Source organism: Molossus molossus, unplaced genomic scaffold (assembly GCF_014108415.1).
Source record: "Molossus molossus isolate mMolMol1 unplaced genomic scaffold, mMolMol1.p scaffold_m16_p_1, whole genome shotgun sequence".
NCBI lineage: Eukaryota > Metazoa > Chordata > Mammalia > Chiroptera > Molossidae > Molossus > Molossus molossus.
In genome coordinates, this window is record NW_023425344.1 from 199853753 (window position 1) to 199866700 (window position 12948).

General features: G+C 50.1%; 1 protein-coding gene across 1 annotated transcript in view; it reads left to right on the plus strand.

The window, feature by feature from the left end:
• Nucleotides 1-12948, plus strand: part of TLN2 (talin 2) — a 242140-nt gene that overhangs the window by 163605 nt on the left and 65587 nt on the right. Inside the window, exons 39-40 of the mRNA XM_036268699.1 lie at nt 777-878; nt 6906-7076. Of these exons, the coding sequence (XP_036124592.1) occupies nt 777-878; nt 6906-7076 (273 nt within the window). The remainder of the gene's footprint in view (nt 1-776; nt 879-6905; nt 7077-12948) is intronic.

The following is a 12948-nucleotide window of genomic DNA, read 5'->3' on the forward strand; positions in this document are numbered from 1 at the left end:
GATTCCTGCAAAAGGGCCTGATCTTTCCTGCTACTAGCTCCCTACTCCATCTTTGAATCCCCCGCCCCTCACACTCCAGCCTCACCTAGATAGTGTGCCCTGTCTCTCCAGCACGAGTTCAGTGCGTTAGGATGGGGAGGTTAAACCGGCTCTCAGACCTGAGCAGAAATGCCTTGAGGATACTGTTTCAGTAACTGTGTCCACATCACCAAACCCGGAGCACTGAGAGCCCGAACTGATGAGCTCAGTGGGCACCTTCCCTGGCATCCGCACGGGGTGGTGTCTGAGAAATAGCCCTGCTTCCCGAGAAGTGATCTCATGTCTGCGTCACCTTCCTCTCCCCTGCCCCCTTAAGGAGTTTGTACTTCTGAGAATACAACTGCCTGGACGGTCCCTCGCCCCACTGTTAGCGCTCTCCCTTGGGACAAGGTTGTCCCCTGGAAAGCCTGGCTGAGCCACGTGTCCAGGAGTCACGCTGAGCACCAGTGCACGGGCAGCAGTAGCGTCGGGCGTCACTGCGGCTGGTGGGAGTGAGTGGCAGCAGGAACAGCGCTCCTCCGGGCTGCCTTAGTCACTCCGGGCTGCAGCTGGGGGTTCTCGCCCCGGGCAGCGGAGGGCACCTGGGAAGGGCAGGGAGAGCAGAGGCTTGATGGCGTGCCCGGGCGTTCCAATGCCCATTCCTGTGGCCCGCCTTGTCTTCCACACGGACCTTTCTCAATCCACGTGCCCACGTGGGGAGCCACTGTGGAATGAACTGACGGCTCTCTCCTCCTCAGGCCCTTCAGGAGCAGCTGACTTCAGTGGTCCAGGAAATCGGGCACCTCATTGATCCCATCGCCACGGCGGCTCGGGGGGAAGCAGCTCAGCTGGGACATAAGGTAACACGCACCCGGGAACCTGCTGAGAGTGTGCACGAGGGAGCTGGGGGAGGGAATGGTTGTGTTATCATTCCCCACATCCTGGAGCCCGCTATTGTGCCCGGGTCCCGCTGGCTTCAGCGATGGAACGGGGCACTCAGCCTCCCTCTAGCATCTTCTCCCAAAATGACCCCTTCGGGATCTGTGTCACCTGGTGTTGAGACAAAACCTGCGGGGAACTTTTTCTGGTTGTGGTCAGACTTTTCAGCTCATGAGGCATTTATAGTTATCTGTTGCTCTTGACCTTGGCTGAGATAAACCAGAGACTGAAGTTGACATTCCCAGCCTGATGTCTGCCACCTTTTGTCCCCGGCTGGCTGGCCTCATTCTCATGGCCTCTCATATAGTGTCTGTTTTCACACACGATAAAGCAAAGCAAACTTTCACATTTCACTCTGGACAACTAGAGCCTCCCTTTGTGGCCACCTCAGAGGGGCCCTTCCACCTGCATTGTTGTAAGTGCCGAGTAACGTTTGGCCTGTTCGGAGTTTGTTTTGCAAGCCCTTCGGGATCTCTGGCTTGTCAAGCAGCCCATGCCTCGGCAGACAGGGCAGAAACGGGGTTCGTACCCGCCCTCGGGTTCCCTAGCATTTACCAGTGCAGCCCTCAGCATCGCTCTGCACGTCAAGAAGTCCAGGAGCAGAGTTCTCCACAGGTATTGCTTTTAGAAAATCGATATTCTTGCTCTTTTAAATTACAGAACAGCTTAAGGGCCTACTAAGCTTGTTGCTGGTGTTGTAAGGAGAGGTTTCGGAGATTTAAAGTGCTCAGTACCTCTGCCTTTTCAAGTGTGGCAAATTTTCTCAGCTGAGTTCCTTTATAATAAGAGAGGAGCTTGTCCACCTGTGTGAAGAGGGTTGCAGGGGGAGACAGGAGCAGGGCAGGGGGACTGGCTGGAGGCGGGGACCGCTGCCTGTGTGCGTGCTGCGGGGAACAGCTCGGCAGAGACGCCGCACCTGGTTTCAGCAGTTACTTTTCTTTCCAGCAGGAATTTCATAAGAAAATGTTTTTACACTTCTAGGGCAACATCCTTGTCTGTGCAGATATGCTGTCAGTGAGGAAGATTAGTTTCCTTGTCAGTGGGTAGCATCAAAAAAATAATATACTTGCATCACTTTAGTTATGAATTTACTCTTGGCCCTTTGGCTAAACCAGTCTGACTCTCTAAAAGGAAGTGTGGACAGTGGCAGCCTAGAGGCCCTCTATCCAGAGGAGTCGGGGACCGAGAGTTGATGCCCACGTGGCTCCAGTGCTTCGTTACAGCGCTCGGTGGGGTCCCAGGTCAGAGTCAGCATCACCTGGGAATGCTCCGTGCAAATTCTCAGACCCCGGCATTAGTTCCCAACCGCTGCTGTAACAGATCACTGTGAACTGGGTGGCTTAGAACAGCAGAAATGGAATCTCTTAATGATCCTGGAGGGGTTGTTTTTGAAGAAGATGCTAGAAGGAGGTTGAGTGCTATACTCTGAGGCCAGGTGTCCAAAACCAAGGTGTCGGCAGGGCCAGCTCTTTCTGGGGGCTCTGAGGGAGAGCTGTTCTTTGCCTCTTCTGCTCCTGGTGGCCCTTGGCATTCCCTGACGGTGTCAGGCCAACTTCTGCCTCTGCGATCATGCTGTTTCCTGCTCTTCTGTTTGTCTCTCCTTATTCTGTCTCTCAGAAGGATGGTTGTTGCCAGATTTAGGGCCCACTCAAGTAACCCAGGAGGATCTCATCTTAAGGTCCTTAAATATATCTGCAAAGACCCTTTTCCCAGTAAGATCACATTTACGGTCTCCAGGGCTTTGGACGTGGACATACATGCTGTGGGGGCCACCATCCAACCCTCTCTGCCCTCCTAGGCCGAGGGAATCAACATCATGCACTGAACACTCAATCCTGTTGTGAAAATGTTGACTTCTGTGCTGGCCCTGGTGAGGATGTTTCCTGTCCTGCTGTGTCTCAAGAGCAGGTGTTAGCTCCCTGAATACAGGAAAGACACATCCCTTCAAAAGCCTTTGCCCACAGTATGTGCGGAATATCCACACGACATTTATTGAGTGCCTGCTACGTGGCAGGCATTATGCTAAGTGTTTTTAAGTACCTTATTTTAATCCTCCTAACAGTCTTCTTGAGTTTAGTGCTGTTATTCGTCCCAGTTTTACAGAGGAGGAGACTAGCCGTGGCCGGTTTGGCTCAGCGGTTAGAGCATTGGCCCGTGACCAGAGAGTCCTGGGTTCAGTTCCCGTTAAGGGCATGTATCTCGGTTGCAGATTGTCCCCGGCCCCGGTTGGGGTTGTGTGTGTAGCGACCATTTGATGTGTCTCTCTCTCATCGATGTTTGTCTCTCTCTATTCCTCTCTCTCTCCCTCCCGCTCTGTCTGAAGATAAATGCAAAAGTGTTCTCGGGTGAGGATAAAAAACAAAAACAAAACAGAGGAGGAGACCGAAGTGTCTCATAGGAGGCCGTTTGCCTGGGGTTTCCTAATGAGGACTTGCAGGAAGGATTCCGAGGCAGTAGCTCTGAAACTAGGGCCTCCTGTCCATCTCCCAGCCACACACCCCTGCGAGGAAGCTGGGCACCAGCTCGTGTGGCTCATTACGCTCAGTCCAAAGCAACGCTTGGCGTGTTACCGTTGCATGGATGAGATGTATGTTTAAAATCATAAGACTAATCTAGAAAACATGTCAGGGTCTAATTCATCGAGCACTTGGCCTCCTTTAGCATATACAGGCACATCCTGAGCCCTGAGCCCGGGGACCTGTCAGCACCTGTTCCCTTAGGTGGAGACCCAGTCCCCTCCTGGGAAGAGAATTAAATCCAAATGTGTAGGCCCGCCACCTGGGGCTGCGCAGGCTGGGCCCACACACAAATGTTTGGCTGGAGCAGGGAGTGGGGGCCGACATCCAGCCAGGCCGTGTGCCCTGGCCTCCGCCGTGTCTGCCCAGAGGAGGAGGAGCCTTTAGAATCGGTCCAGAGGGGCCAGCAGCAGGCCTGCTCCAGCGCTTTGGGACCCATCTGTAAAATAACTGGAATCACAGGTTTGTTTGTTTAAGTAAAGTGTCTTCATTGCTGTCTGAAAGTCTGGTCTCACTGTTAGTTTTAATGGGCTTTACTATTTTTAAACCCCCACCTTGCCCCAGCCACCACCATCTTCACAAGCCCCCACCCTCTGCTTCGTTCCTAACCCAGGGACTGCCGCGGTGCCTGCGAAGTGGGCTTCCTGCCCACGTGCCCCTCTCATCCCCTTCCTCCCTGTGCTGGGAAGAGGGATAGCTGCCTAAGGGTCCGAGCTTGAATAGCTCGATCGGAATAATTTAGCCATTAGCAATTGTCGCACAGAATGGGGAGTTGAATGGAACACTGTTATCAGTGTCATTGTGTTTTACCTGAGTGGGGATAGATTATGAGACCTGAAGCAAATACAGCAAAATGTTAAAATACTGTGTTCTGGATGCTAGGGACATTGCTGTATGAAATGAAAAGTAGCAGACAGTACAGCGTGACTGAGAACTGGGCTGGGAGTGGGACACCTGGTTCCCTTCTCAGCTCCACCTCTCGGCTGCACGAGGCTGAGCAGGTCACTTCACCTGTCTAAACCTCCATTTCTTCCTTCATACCGACCTCTCACAGCTGGTACGAAGATTACATGAGAAATGCATGTAAGCATTCAGCAGAAAGGCTGCCTTGGGATGCACCAGTGACTGCTGTGGCCCAGGCCCTGCGGCAGCCAGCTGGTGGGCTTTGGTGAGATGTAGCTTCTGTCTCTGGTGCTGTCCGCTTGGGGATAGGCCTCTGCTAGAACAGTGGTTAGCTGTCGTGACAGGCATTTTTGTTCTCCTGGGTTCAGCTAATCATAAACAGCATCTAGGCTGATGTGAAATCATTCTTGCTTTTATTCCAAATCCACAGTTTGGTCTAAATCAGGAGAGAGGAACCTTTTTTCTGCCAAGGGCCATTTGGATATGTATAATATAATCCGCAGGCCATACAAAATTATCAACTTAAAAATTAGCCTGCCACAAGAACAGGCATATAGATCAATGGAACAGAACAGAGAACCCAGAAATTGACCCAAGACATTATGCTCAATATTTCACAAAGGTGGCAAGAGCGTACAATGGAGTGAGTGGTGTTGGGAAATTGGACAGCTACATGCAAAAAATGAAACTAGGCCACCAACTTACACCATACACAAGAATAAACTCAAAATGGATAAAAGACTTAAATGTGATTCCATAAAAATCCTAGAAGAAAATGTAGGCAACAAAATTTCAGACATCACACACAGCAGAATTTTCACTGATACAATATCTAAGGCAAGAGAAACAAAGGAAAAAAATAATAAACGGAGTTACATCTGCACAGCAAAAGGAACAAGTATCAAAATGGAACAGGAACCCACTATATGGAGAGCATAGTTGCCAACGATACATCAGATAAGGGGTTAATTTCCAAAATATATAGAGTATGCATACAACTCAACAAAAGGAAGACAACAAAAGGCAGAGGACCTTTATAGACACCTCTCCAAACAGGACATACAGATGGCCAAGAAACATATGAAAAATGCTCAACATCACTAATCCTCAGAGATGCAAATTAAAACAACTGTGAGGTATCACCTCACACCTGTCAGAATGGCCGCCATCAACACATCATCAAACAAGTGTTGGCGAGGGTGTGGAGAAAAGGGGACTCTAGTGCACCACTGGTGGGAACGCAGACTGGTGCAGCCACTATGGAAAACACTATGGTGTTTCCTCAAAGAATTAAAATTTGAACTGCCATTTGACCCAGTGATCCCACTTCTAGGAATATATCCTAGGAAGCCTGAAACACCAGTTGGAAAGAATATATGCGCCCCTATGTTCATAGCAGCACTATTTACAATTGCTAAGATCTGGAAACAGCCCAAGTGTCCATCAGTAGATGAGTGGATAAAAAAGCAGTGGTACATATACACAATGGAATACTATGCAGCTGTAAGAAAGATTTCTTATCCTTTGAGACGAAATGGAGGGACCTGGAGTGTATTATGCTAAGCAAAATAAGCCAATCAGAGAAAGACAAATATCACATGATCTCACTTATTTGTGGAATATAATGAACAAAATAAGCTGATGAACAAAATAGACCCAGAGACATGGAAGTAGGGTACAGATTAACAAACCTTGGAGGAGGTGGGGGACTGGGGAGGAGGAAAGAGATAAACCACAGAACTTACATGCATGTATGCATAACCAATGGACATAGACAACAATGCTGTGGGGAGAGGGGCGGAATTGGGAGGAGGGTGTCAATGGGGGGGTCAAGAAGAAATATCTGTAACAAAAATAAATTAATAAAACTAAATTAATTAATTAAATAAATTAGCCTGCTCATTTGGTCAGGCTAATTTGGTGAGGCATGTGATGTAGCTGGTCTTGATTTCACAGGTCATATCTGGACACTCCCCACCCCTGGCTAAATGCTCAGGGCAGAGGGCAGTTGGATTGGAATCCTAGAGGCTTCTGGGTGCCTCTCCTCTCAGTCTTCTTTCCTCTTGCCCTGCTCCCCTGCCCCTCTTCTCTCCCCCTTCCTTCTCAGTCTTTGGTTCTTTCCGAAGCTTTTCTGTGTGTGAAATTAAAATTAAAATTTGTAAAATTCTCACTCCTAATTCTGGATCTCAGAAAGGATTTCTTAGCACATTCATCTTGATGAGAGATAAGACAAAGAGCTCCCTAGAGGAAATCAAACCCAAGCTGGAGTGTGTTCATCAGCAAATCCTTTAAAAAGTAGTGTTGAGCAATAATGAATAAAGGACGTCTAAGGATCTGACGTATAACGTGGTGACTGTAATTCATGATACTGGATTGTATACTAGAAAAAATGAACAGAAATAAAGTTCAGCAGCTCTGCCTCTCCCTGTGGGTCACCCCATCCCTGTCTCAGCCCCCTCCCCGCCAGCGGGGCCCCTAAAAGGAGACTCATGCATTTACAATGCATCTGTGGCTTTTTTGTTTTGAAAGGTGACACAGCTGGCGAGCTACTTTGAGCCCCTGATCTTAGCTGCAGTGGGTGTCGCCTCCAAGATTCTGGACCATCAGCAGCAGATGACGGTCCTGGACCAGACCAAGACGCTCGCGGAGTCTGCCCTGCAGATGCTGTATGCCGCCAAAGAGGGTGGTGGGAACCCCAAGGTACGGTTCAGGAGGCCAGGCCTCGCTCGGGACCGCTGAGAGGCCATCGCACGCCTCTGTATTGCATCCCTCTGGGGCAGACACCACCAGTGCTTAGCTGGGGGCATGTGATTTCCCACTCAGAGCTGGGATGTAATCTTCTGTTGGCCTTCCCAGGGACCTTTAAAGGGGAAAACAAGAAACATGACTATTTAGTGCATATTTGTAAGTTGTGCAGGCAAGTGTCCCTGGGAAAGAAAGTCATATTATGTGGTTCTTACAGGAGTAGAACTGTAATACCCGCCAGTAGCTGCTCAGTGTTGACCCCCAGAATCCACAGAGCAAGGCTCTCTTGTTTTCCAGTGAACCTCGTTTCCACTCCTGGTTCTCAGGCTCAGAGCAAGCCATGGTACACGGTCACCCGTGGCACGTGGTGCTGCTGCCTCCGGAGCAGAGGGGATGTGACAGTCTCCCTTACCAGTTTGTACGTGGAACCTTCCTTCAACCTGCTGTAGGTGGCCAGAGACGACAACGGCCGGTCATTTTCTCTCAGGGACGATAGCCGTGTCGGAATGGTTGTTTTACTTGTGACACTGTTACATGCCTGACGTTTTCCTGGGGTTCTGGTACCTGGAGAGGAGGTTGGCGGCTCCTCCCACTGTCTGTCTGGACCTTCTAGCAGCTGCCCCTCGAGATCAGGCTGATCTTCACAGGTCCTCACCAGACAGGAACTTGAGGGGAGCACTGACTGGAAAGATTTGGGGAGGATACTTACCTACAAGCTGTAGGAATCCATATTTGTATATGTACTTTCAGTGTGTCCTGTTACATCTTCAAACTGGTAGCATGGTACAGTAGAGAAGACTGGATGAGAATTGTAAAATAGGCCCTGGCCGGTGTGGCTCGGTTGGAGCATCTTCCTGTGCACCAAAAGGTGGCAGGTTCGATTCCCAGTCAGGGCACATGCCCAGGTTGTGGGTTTGATCCCCATCCCATTTGGGGCTCATGTCAGAGGTAACTGATCTCTCTCTCTCTCCCCCACCCCCCTTCTCTCTGAGAGAGCAAGAGAGAGAAAATTGCAAAATAGTAAACTCGGAGCTAACAGCTATTGAATGCCAATTGTCTGTTATTACCCCTCACATCCTGCTATATATTCATAAGTGTTTTATGAAGTAGGAAGGCTCCCATTTGTAGGTGTGGAAACGGTGACTGAGAGCAGGAGTAAGTTGTCTGAGATCACAAGGGGTAGATGCAGAGCCAGGACTGAGCCGGAGCCCTGTGGATCTACAGGCCAACTTGGCCCAAAGCAAAGATGAGAGAGAGCTGCAGAAAGGCGGGGACATTGGGCTCATTGGTCTCAAAAAAGGAAATTACCCAGCACATGAGAGTGCTGGACATGTCCTCGGAGGAGGGAAGAGCATATACAAAGGCGCAGATGGGGTATAAAAGAATTCTGATAGCTTCAGAAAATAGCACACAGCCCTGACTGGTGTGGCTCAGTTGGCTGAGCATCGTCCTGTGCACCAGGAGGTGGCAGGTTCAGTTCCTGGTCAGGGCACATGTCCCCTGTAGGGGGCATGCAGGAGGCAGCTGATTGATGTTTCTCACATTGATGTTTCTGTCTCTTTCTCCCTCTCCTTTTCTTTTGCTCTACAAATCAATAGAAACATTTTTTAAAAAGAAAGAAAGTAACATGCAGTCTGAGGCATGTGGAACATGCAGAGTGTGGGGCAGTGGGATGAAGGGCAGACCGGCTGGGTTGTGACAACTTCCCTCCTGCACACTGAGGAGTTGGGGCTTTATTGTCAGCGGTGGAGAATGACACCACCAGCCCTAGGTCAGGAGCACCGTTCTGGTAGACGCGTGAAGAATGTCTTAGATGTGCATTTTCTTTATTCTGTTTTTCACTCATGTATCTGGTAACTATTAGAAACCTAATTCTGGGAATGCTAAAAATATTAAGACCCCACCACTACCCTCACATTGTTCTGAGTCTCTAAAAATAGAAGTCTAGTGGCTGAGGCTGTCAGTAGAGCAACAAGAACAAGAACTTCCTTCTGACTGGGAGATTAGTGATAGGTGCCCCCAAGCCAGGCCAACCCCCTTGGCACCCCCACCCCCAAACTGGAGGAGCCAGGACTCGCCTCAGTACCCAGGTCTGGGTTGTCTTTTATCCAGGGCCGTTTACGCCCCACTCTTACCTGGAGGGGTTCATTCTCAGCCGGAACATTCAGACGAGGCATTTTCTGGATCTTCAAGATGATTAGTATCTGCTGGGACTGCAAGGCCAGGACTCCTCGTGGAATCCTGTTTTATACCGAGGAGCCTCGTGTCTGAGCATCGGTAGTCAGCACTGTACGCTTTGCAGGGACATCGGCCTGGAAATGGCGCCTGGAGACCAGGGTGGGATAGTTCCCAGCAAGTGACCCGAAGCACTGGATGATGAGCTAAGATGAGTGAGGCAGGACAGCCGTTTCGTCCGCCCCCTCTGTGCTGTCCTTCAGCCTGTGCTCTGTGCAAACCCTGGCAGGCTTGTCACGAAGGACACTGCAAGTTGGCTTCTAGGCACTTTCCTAAGGGGCCTGATGCATTACCTCAGGTGCAAATATTTACTGGTTTATTTGCTATGTGTTAGGTGATGTGTGTGTGTGTGTATGTATGTGTTATATGCATGTTATGTGTGTATATGTGTGTATGTTGTGTGTGTGTGTACATGCATGTCCCTGATTGTAGAGTAAATGTGGTTAAATAGTTATCAGTAGCTTTGATTTGGTGAAAAATAATACCGGTTTTGCATTCTGACATACACATAATTGGATTCAAATCCTAGCTCTGCCTCTTGCAAATTACTTCATTTCTTTGTTTCCTCATTTAAACAATGAGGTTAATAATGAATGTTTCTCTAGGGTAGTTGTAGAGATTAAATGAGATAATGCTGACACATTGTGTGATTTTTAAAAAATGGTTGCCCCAGAGCCTGGTATTAATAAGTCATGTGATTACAAGGCATTGCTGGGTGACCTCCCCTCACCCCACTGAGCCCCCTCTGCACTCACCCCCACCCCACCAAGTCTCCTGCTAGATCCTCCTTGAAGGGCCTCTCCAGCTCTGCCCACAGCGCTCAGCAAATACACTGTCCATCACTGGGCAGTTCTAATTGCTCGTTATTTTTTCCCCTCTGCCAAAGTTGAGATCTGCTCTATAGCTTTCTCCCATTTTGCAAACTCCTGTGATGCCTCTGCCTGCTCCATTGGGCTTTGTAGTTGCACCTCCTGTGCTGGGCTGTGAGGACCATGACAAGGAGCCCTCTGGGACTAAAGAACAAGCTCACTGCTGGGCTCCACCTTCCAGAGCCCCCGCGCCCCTGGGCTCTGACCGCCTGTGCTCAGCCCGTCACGTGTGGGATTGGGATTGGCGTGTGAGCAGGATGGGGTTTGCCCTGGGAGCTAGAGGACCTGGCCCTGGGCGAGGCCTGCAGTAATGAAGGAGGCGACACAGAAGTGGGCTCCGAGCCACCCCTTAGGGATCTGTGAAACCGAACCCTGCAGACCAGAGGAAGCAGGTCTTCTAGAGAAGTCCTCAGCACCAGCACCCGGGGCAGGGATTCATTTCTGGACAGCCGAGCGCAAGGGTGTGTGTTTGCAGGTCAGGGTGCCTCGGTGTGGAGAAAGTCCCTTGACCCTTCCCAGAGAATTCGGAGAGCAGTTTGGTGATTCCTGCTGCTGCCCGGAAATGAGCTTCTGCTGCCTTCCTGAGACCATGTGGGAGAGCAGGTGCCTGGCAAGCAGCTCCTCCCATTCCCCCAAAATGTGTACAGTCGACCTTTGAACTACACAGGGGCTAACGGTGGTGACCCCTTGCTCAGTCAAAAATTCATGGAAAGCTTTTGACTCCCCAAAAACTTCGAATAGCCTTTTGTTGACTGGAAGCCTTATTGATTACATAACCAGTCAATTGGCACATACTTTGTATGTTACATGCATTATGTACTGTATTCTAACAATAAAGTAAGCTAGAGAAAAGAAAATGCTAAGAAAATCGTAAGGAAGAGAAACTACATTTATTGTATTCTTTGAAAAAAATGACCCGGTGCTCGGGTGCAGTGTGATTCCGACGCTAACTACTTGGCATTAGGTCCGGGCACAGGTTAAGGGCACAGGTCCCTGCTACACTGCCCTCAGCTCAGACGCAGCCGCAGCTCCAGGGTTCCCAGCCACCCTCACACTGACCACCTGGCTACAAATTCAGGAGTTCCCACTACCCCTTAGGTTCTGTCATTTCCTAGAGTGATTCATAGAACTCAGGAATTCACTCTACATAAAAATATATTTGTATTATAAAGGATAAAAACCAGACAAAAGCAGACAAAGAGGATGAGGGCTGGGAGGGCCCCACACGTGAAGCTTCCATGTCCCCAGGGGTCACCTTGCCAGTGTATTGGTGTGTGTCACCAGCGGGACCTCACTGTACCTTCACTGTCCAGAGCTTTTACTGAGATCTCACTCCATGGGCTCAGTGGATCGAGTTCAGTCGTATGACCAATGACTTGGTCTCTAGCCCTCGCATCTCCCTAGCGATCGGACAGAGGTCGGGCTAATATTATGTCACTCAACGCCCAGCCCTCTAATCACATGGTTGGTCTTTCCAGCATGGCCAGCTGCCATCTTAAAACTACTTAGGGACCACAACTCACCTTGTTAGCATAAACTGGTGTGTGGCCTGAGGGGGCCACCGTGAATGACAGAGACCCTCCTGTCACCCAGGAAATGCTAAGAGCTCAGAGGAGCCTCTGTGAAACCTAGAATCAAGACTGTTCAACAGAGTCAGGACTGATCTGATGGCAGACTCCCAGGAGTTGGAAGACATATTCAGGCTGGGCCCTGGGGAGCTCGAAGGAGAAAATTTGGAAAGTGACCAGGCAACAAGTTCATGGGCAAGTGTGGCGCCCACCATGGCAGATTGACCTGAGAGCCCGGGCCAGGTTGGTGCCGAAATGCAGAGGAGGACACTGAGTGAGGCTGGCCCAGCCAGCTCCCCGGAGTGGTAGCAGGTCCGGAGGCCCCTTGCCTTTGTCACGTGGCACCTGGGTGCCTTTGCCTTGTTTAAAAAAGCCACCTGTTTGGGGAGCAGGCTGAAACCTCCCTCTTGGAGGTGGCATATTCCCTACATTAAGGTTTATTTTTTAGTAGCACTGAGAAATTTGATCTGATCTAGCCATATGCTCATCTTCCCTTTGACCAGTGACATACAATTTCAGCAGATGGCCGGCTGGTCAGTGACAGTTGTCATCCACCAGACCTCTGAGCTCTAGTGCATAAGCTCACATTTCCAGATGGCGACTGTCAGAGCGTTCCCTGGCAGGGGTGTCGACCAGTTCCCACCTTCCGGCGGGCTGCGAGCGTGAGGTGATGAGCACGGCCGCCATCACACAGTGCCTGGCACCGAGGAGTCCCTCCTGCGGGCTGGCGACTGTCCTTCCATTGCTGCTCTTGACATGTATTGTTGTTCCTGGGGAACCTCTGTAAAATGCTAAAATGCCTGACCCAAGATACAGGAACATAGATTTTTAAACTGGTATGAAAGTCACAGTGGGCCTACAGGTTGGCTCTTGCGGTGTATCAGGTACACGTGAGCCCTTGGCATCTTGCCAGCATCTACGTGAATGTTGGCAGGTGTTCTTGGTCCAATCAGAAGAGCTAGAGCGTGTCATCAGGGTCGGGCGCGAGGCCAGCCACGTCTGTGCTGTCAGCTCTCCGCCATGCCTGTTTCACAGTATACAAACAGATGGTTTCAGTTATTTCTGAATGGGCCTCTCCAGAGAACTCTGCACCAGCAGCCTGTGACCGTTATTCTTGTGAACATTTTTCTGAGAATAAAATTGTCTCTCTGGTAC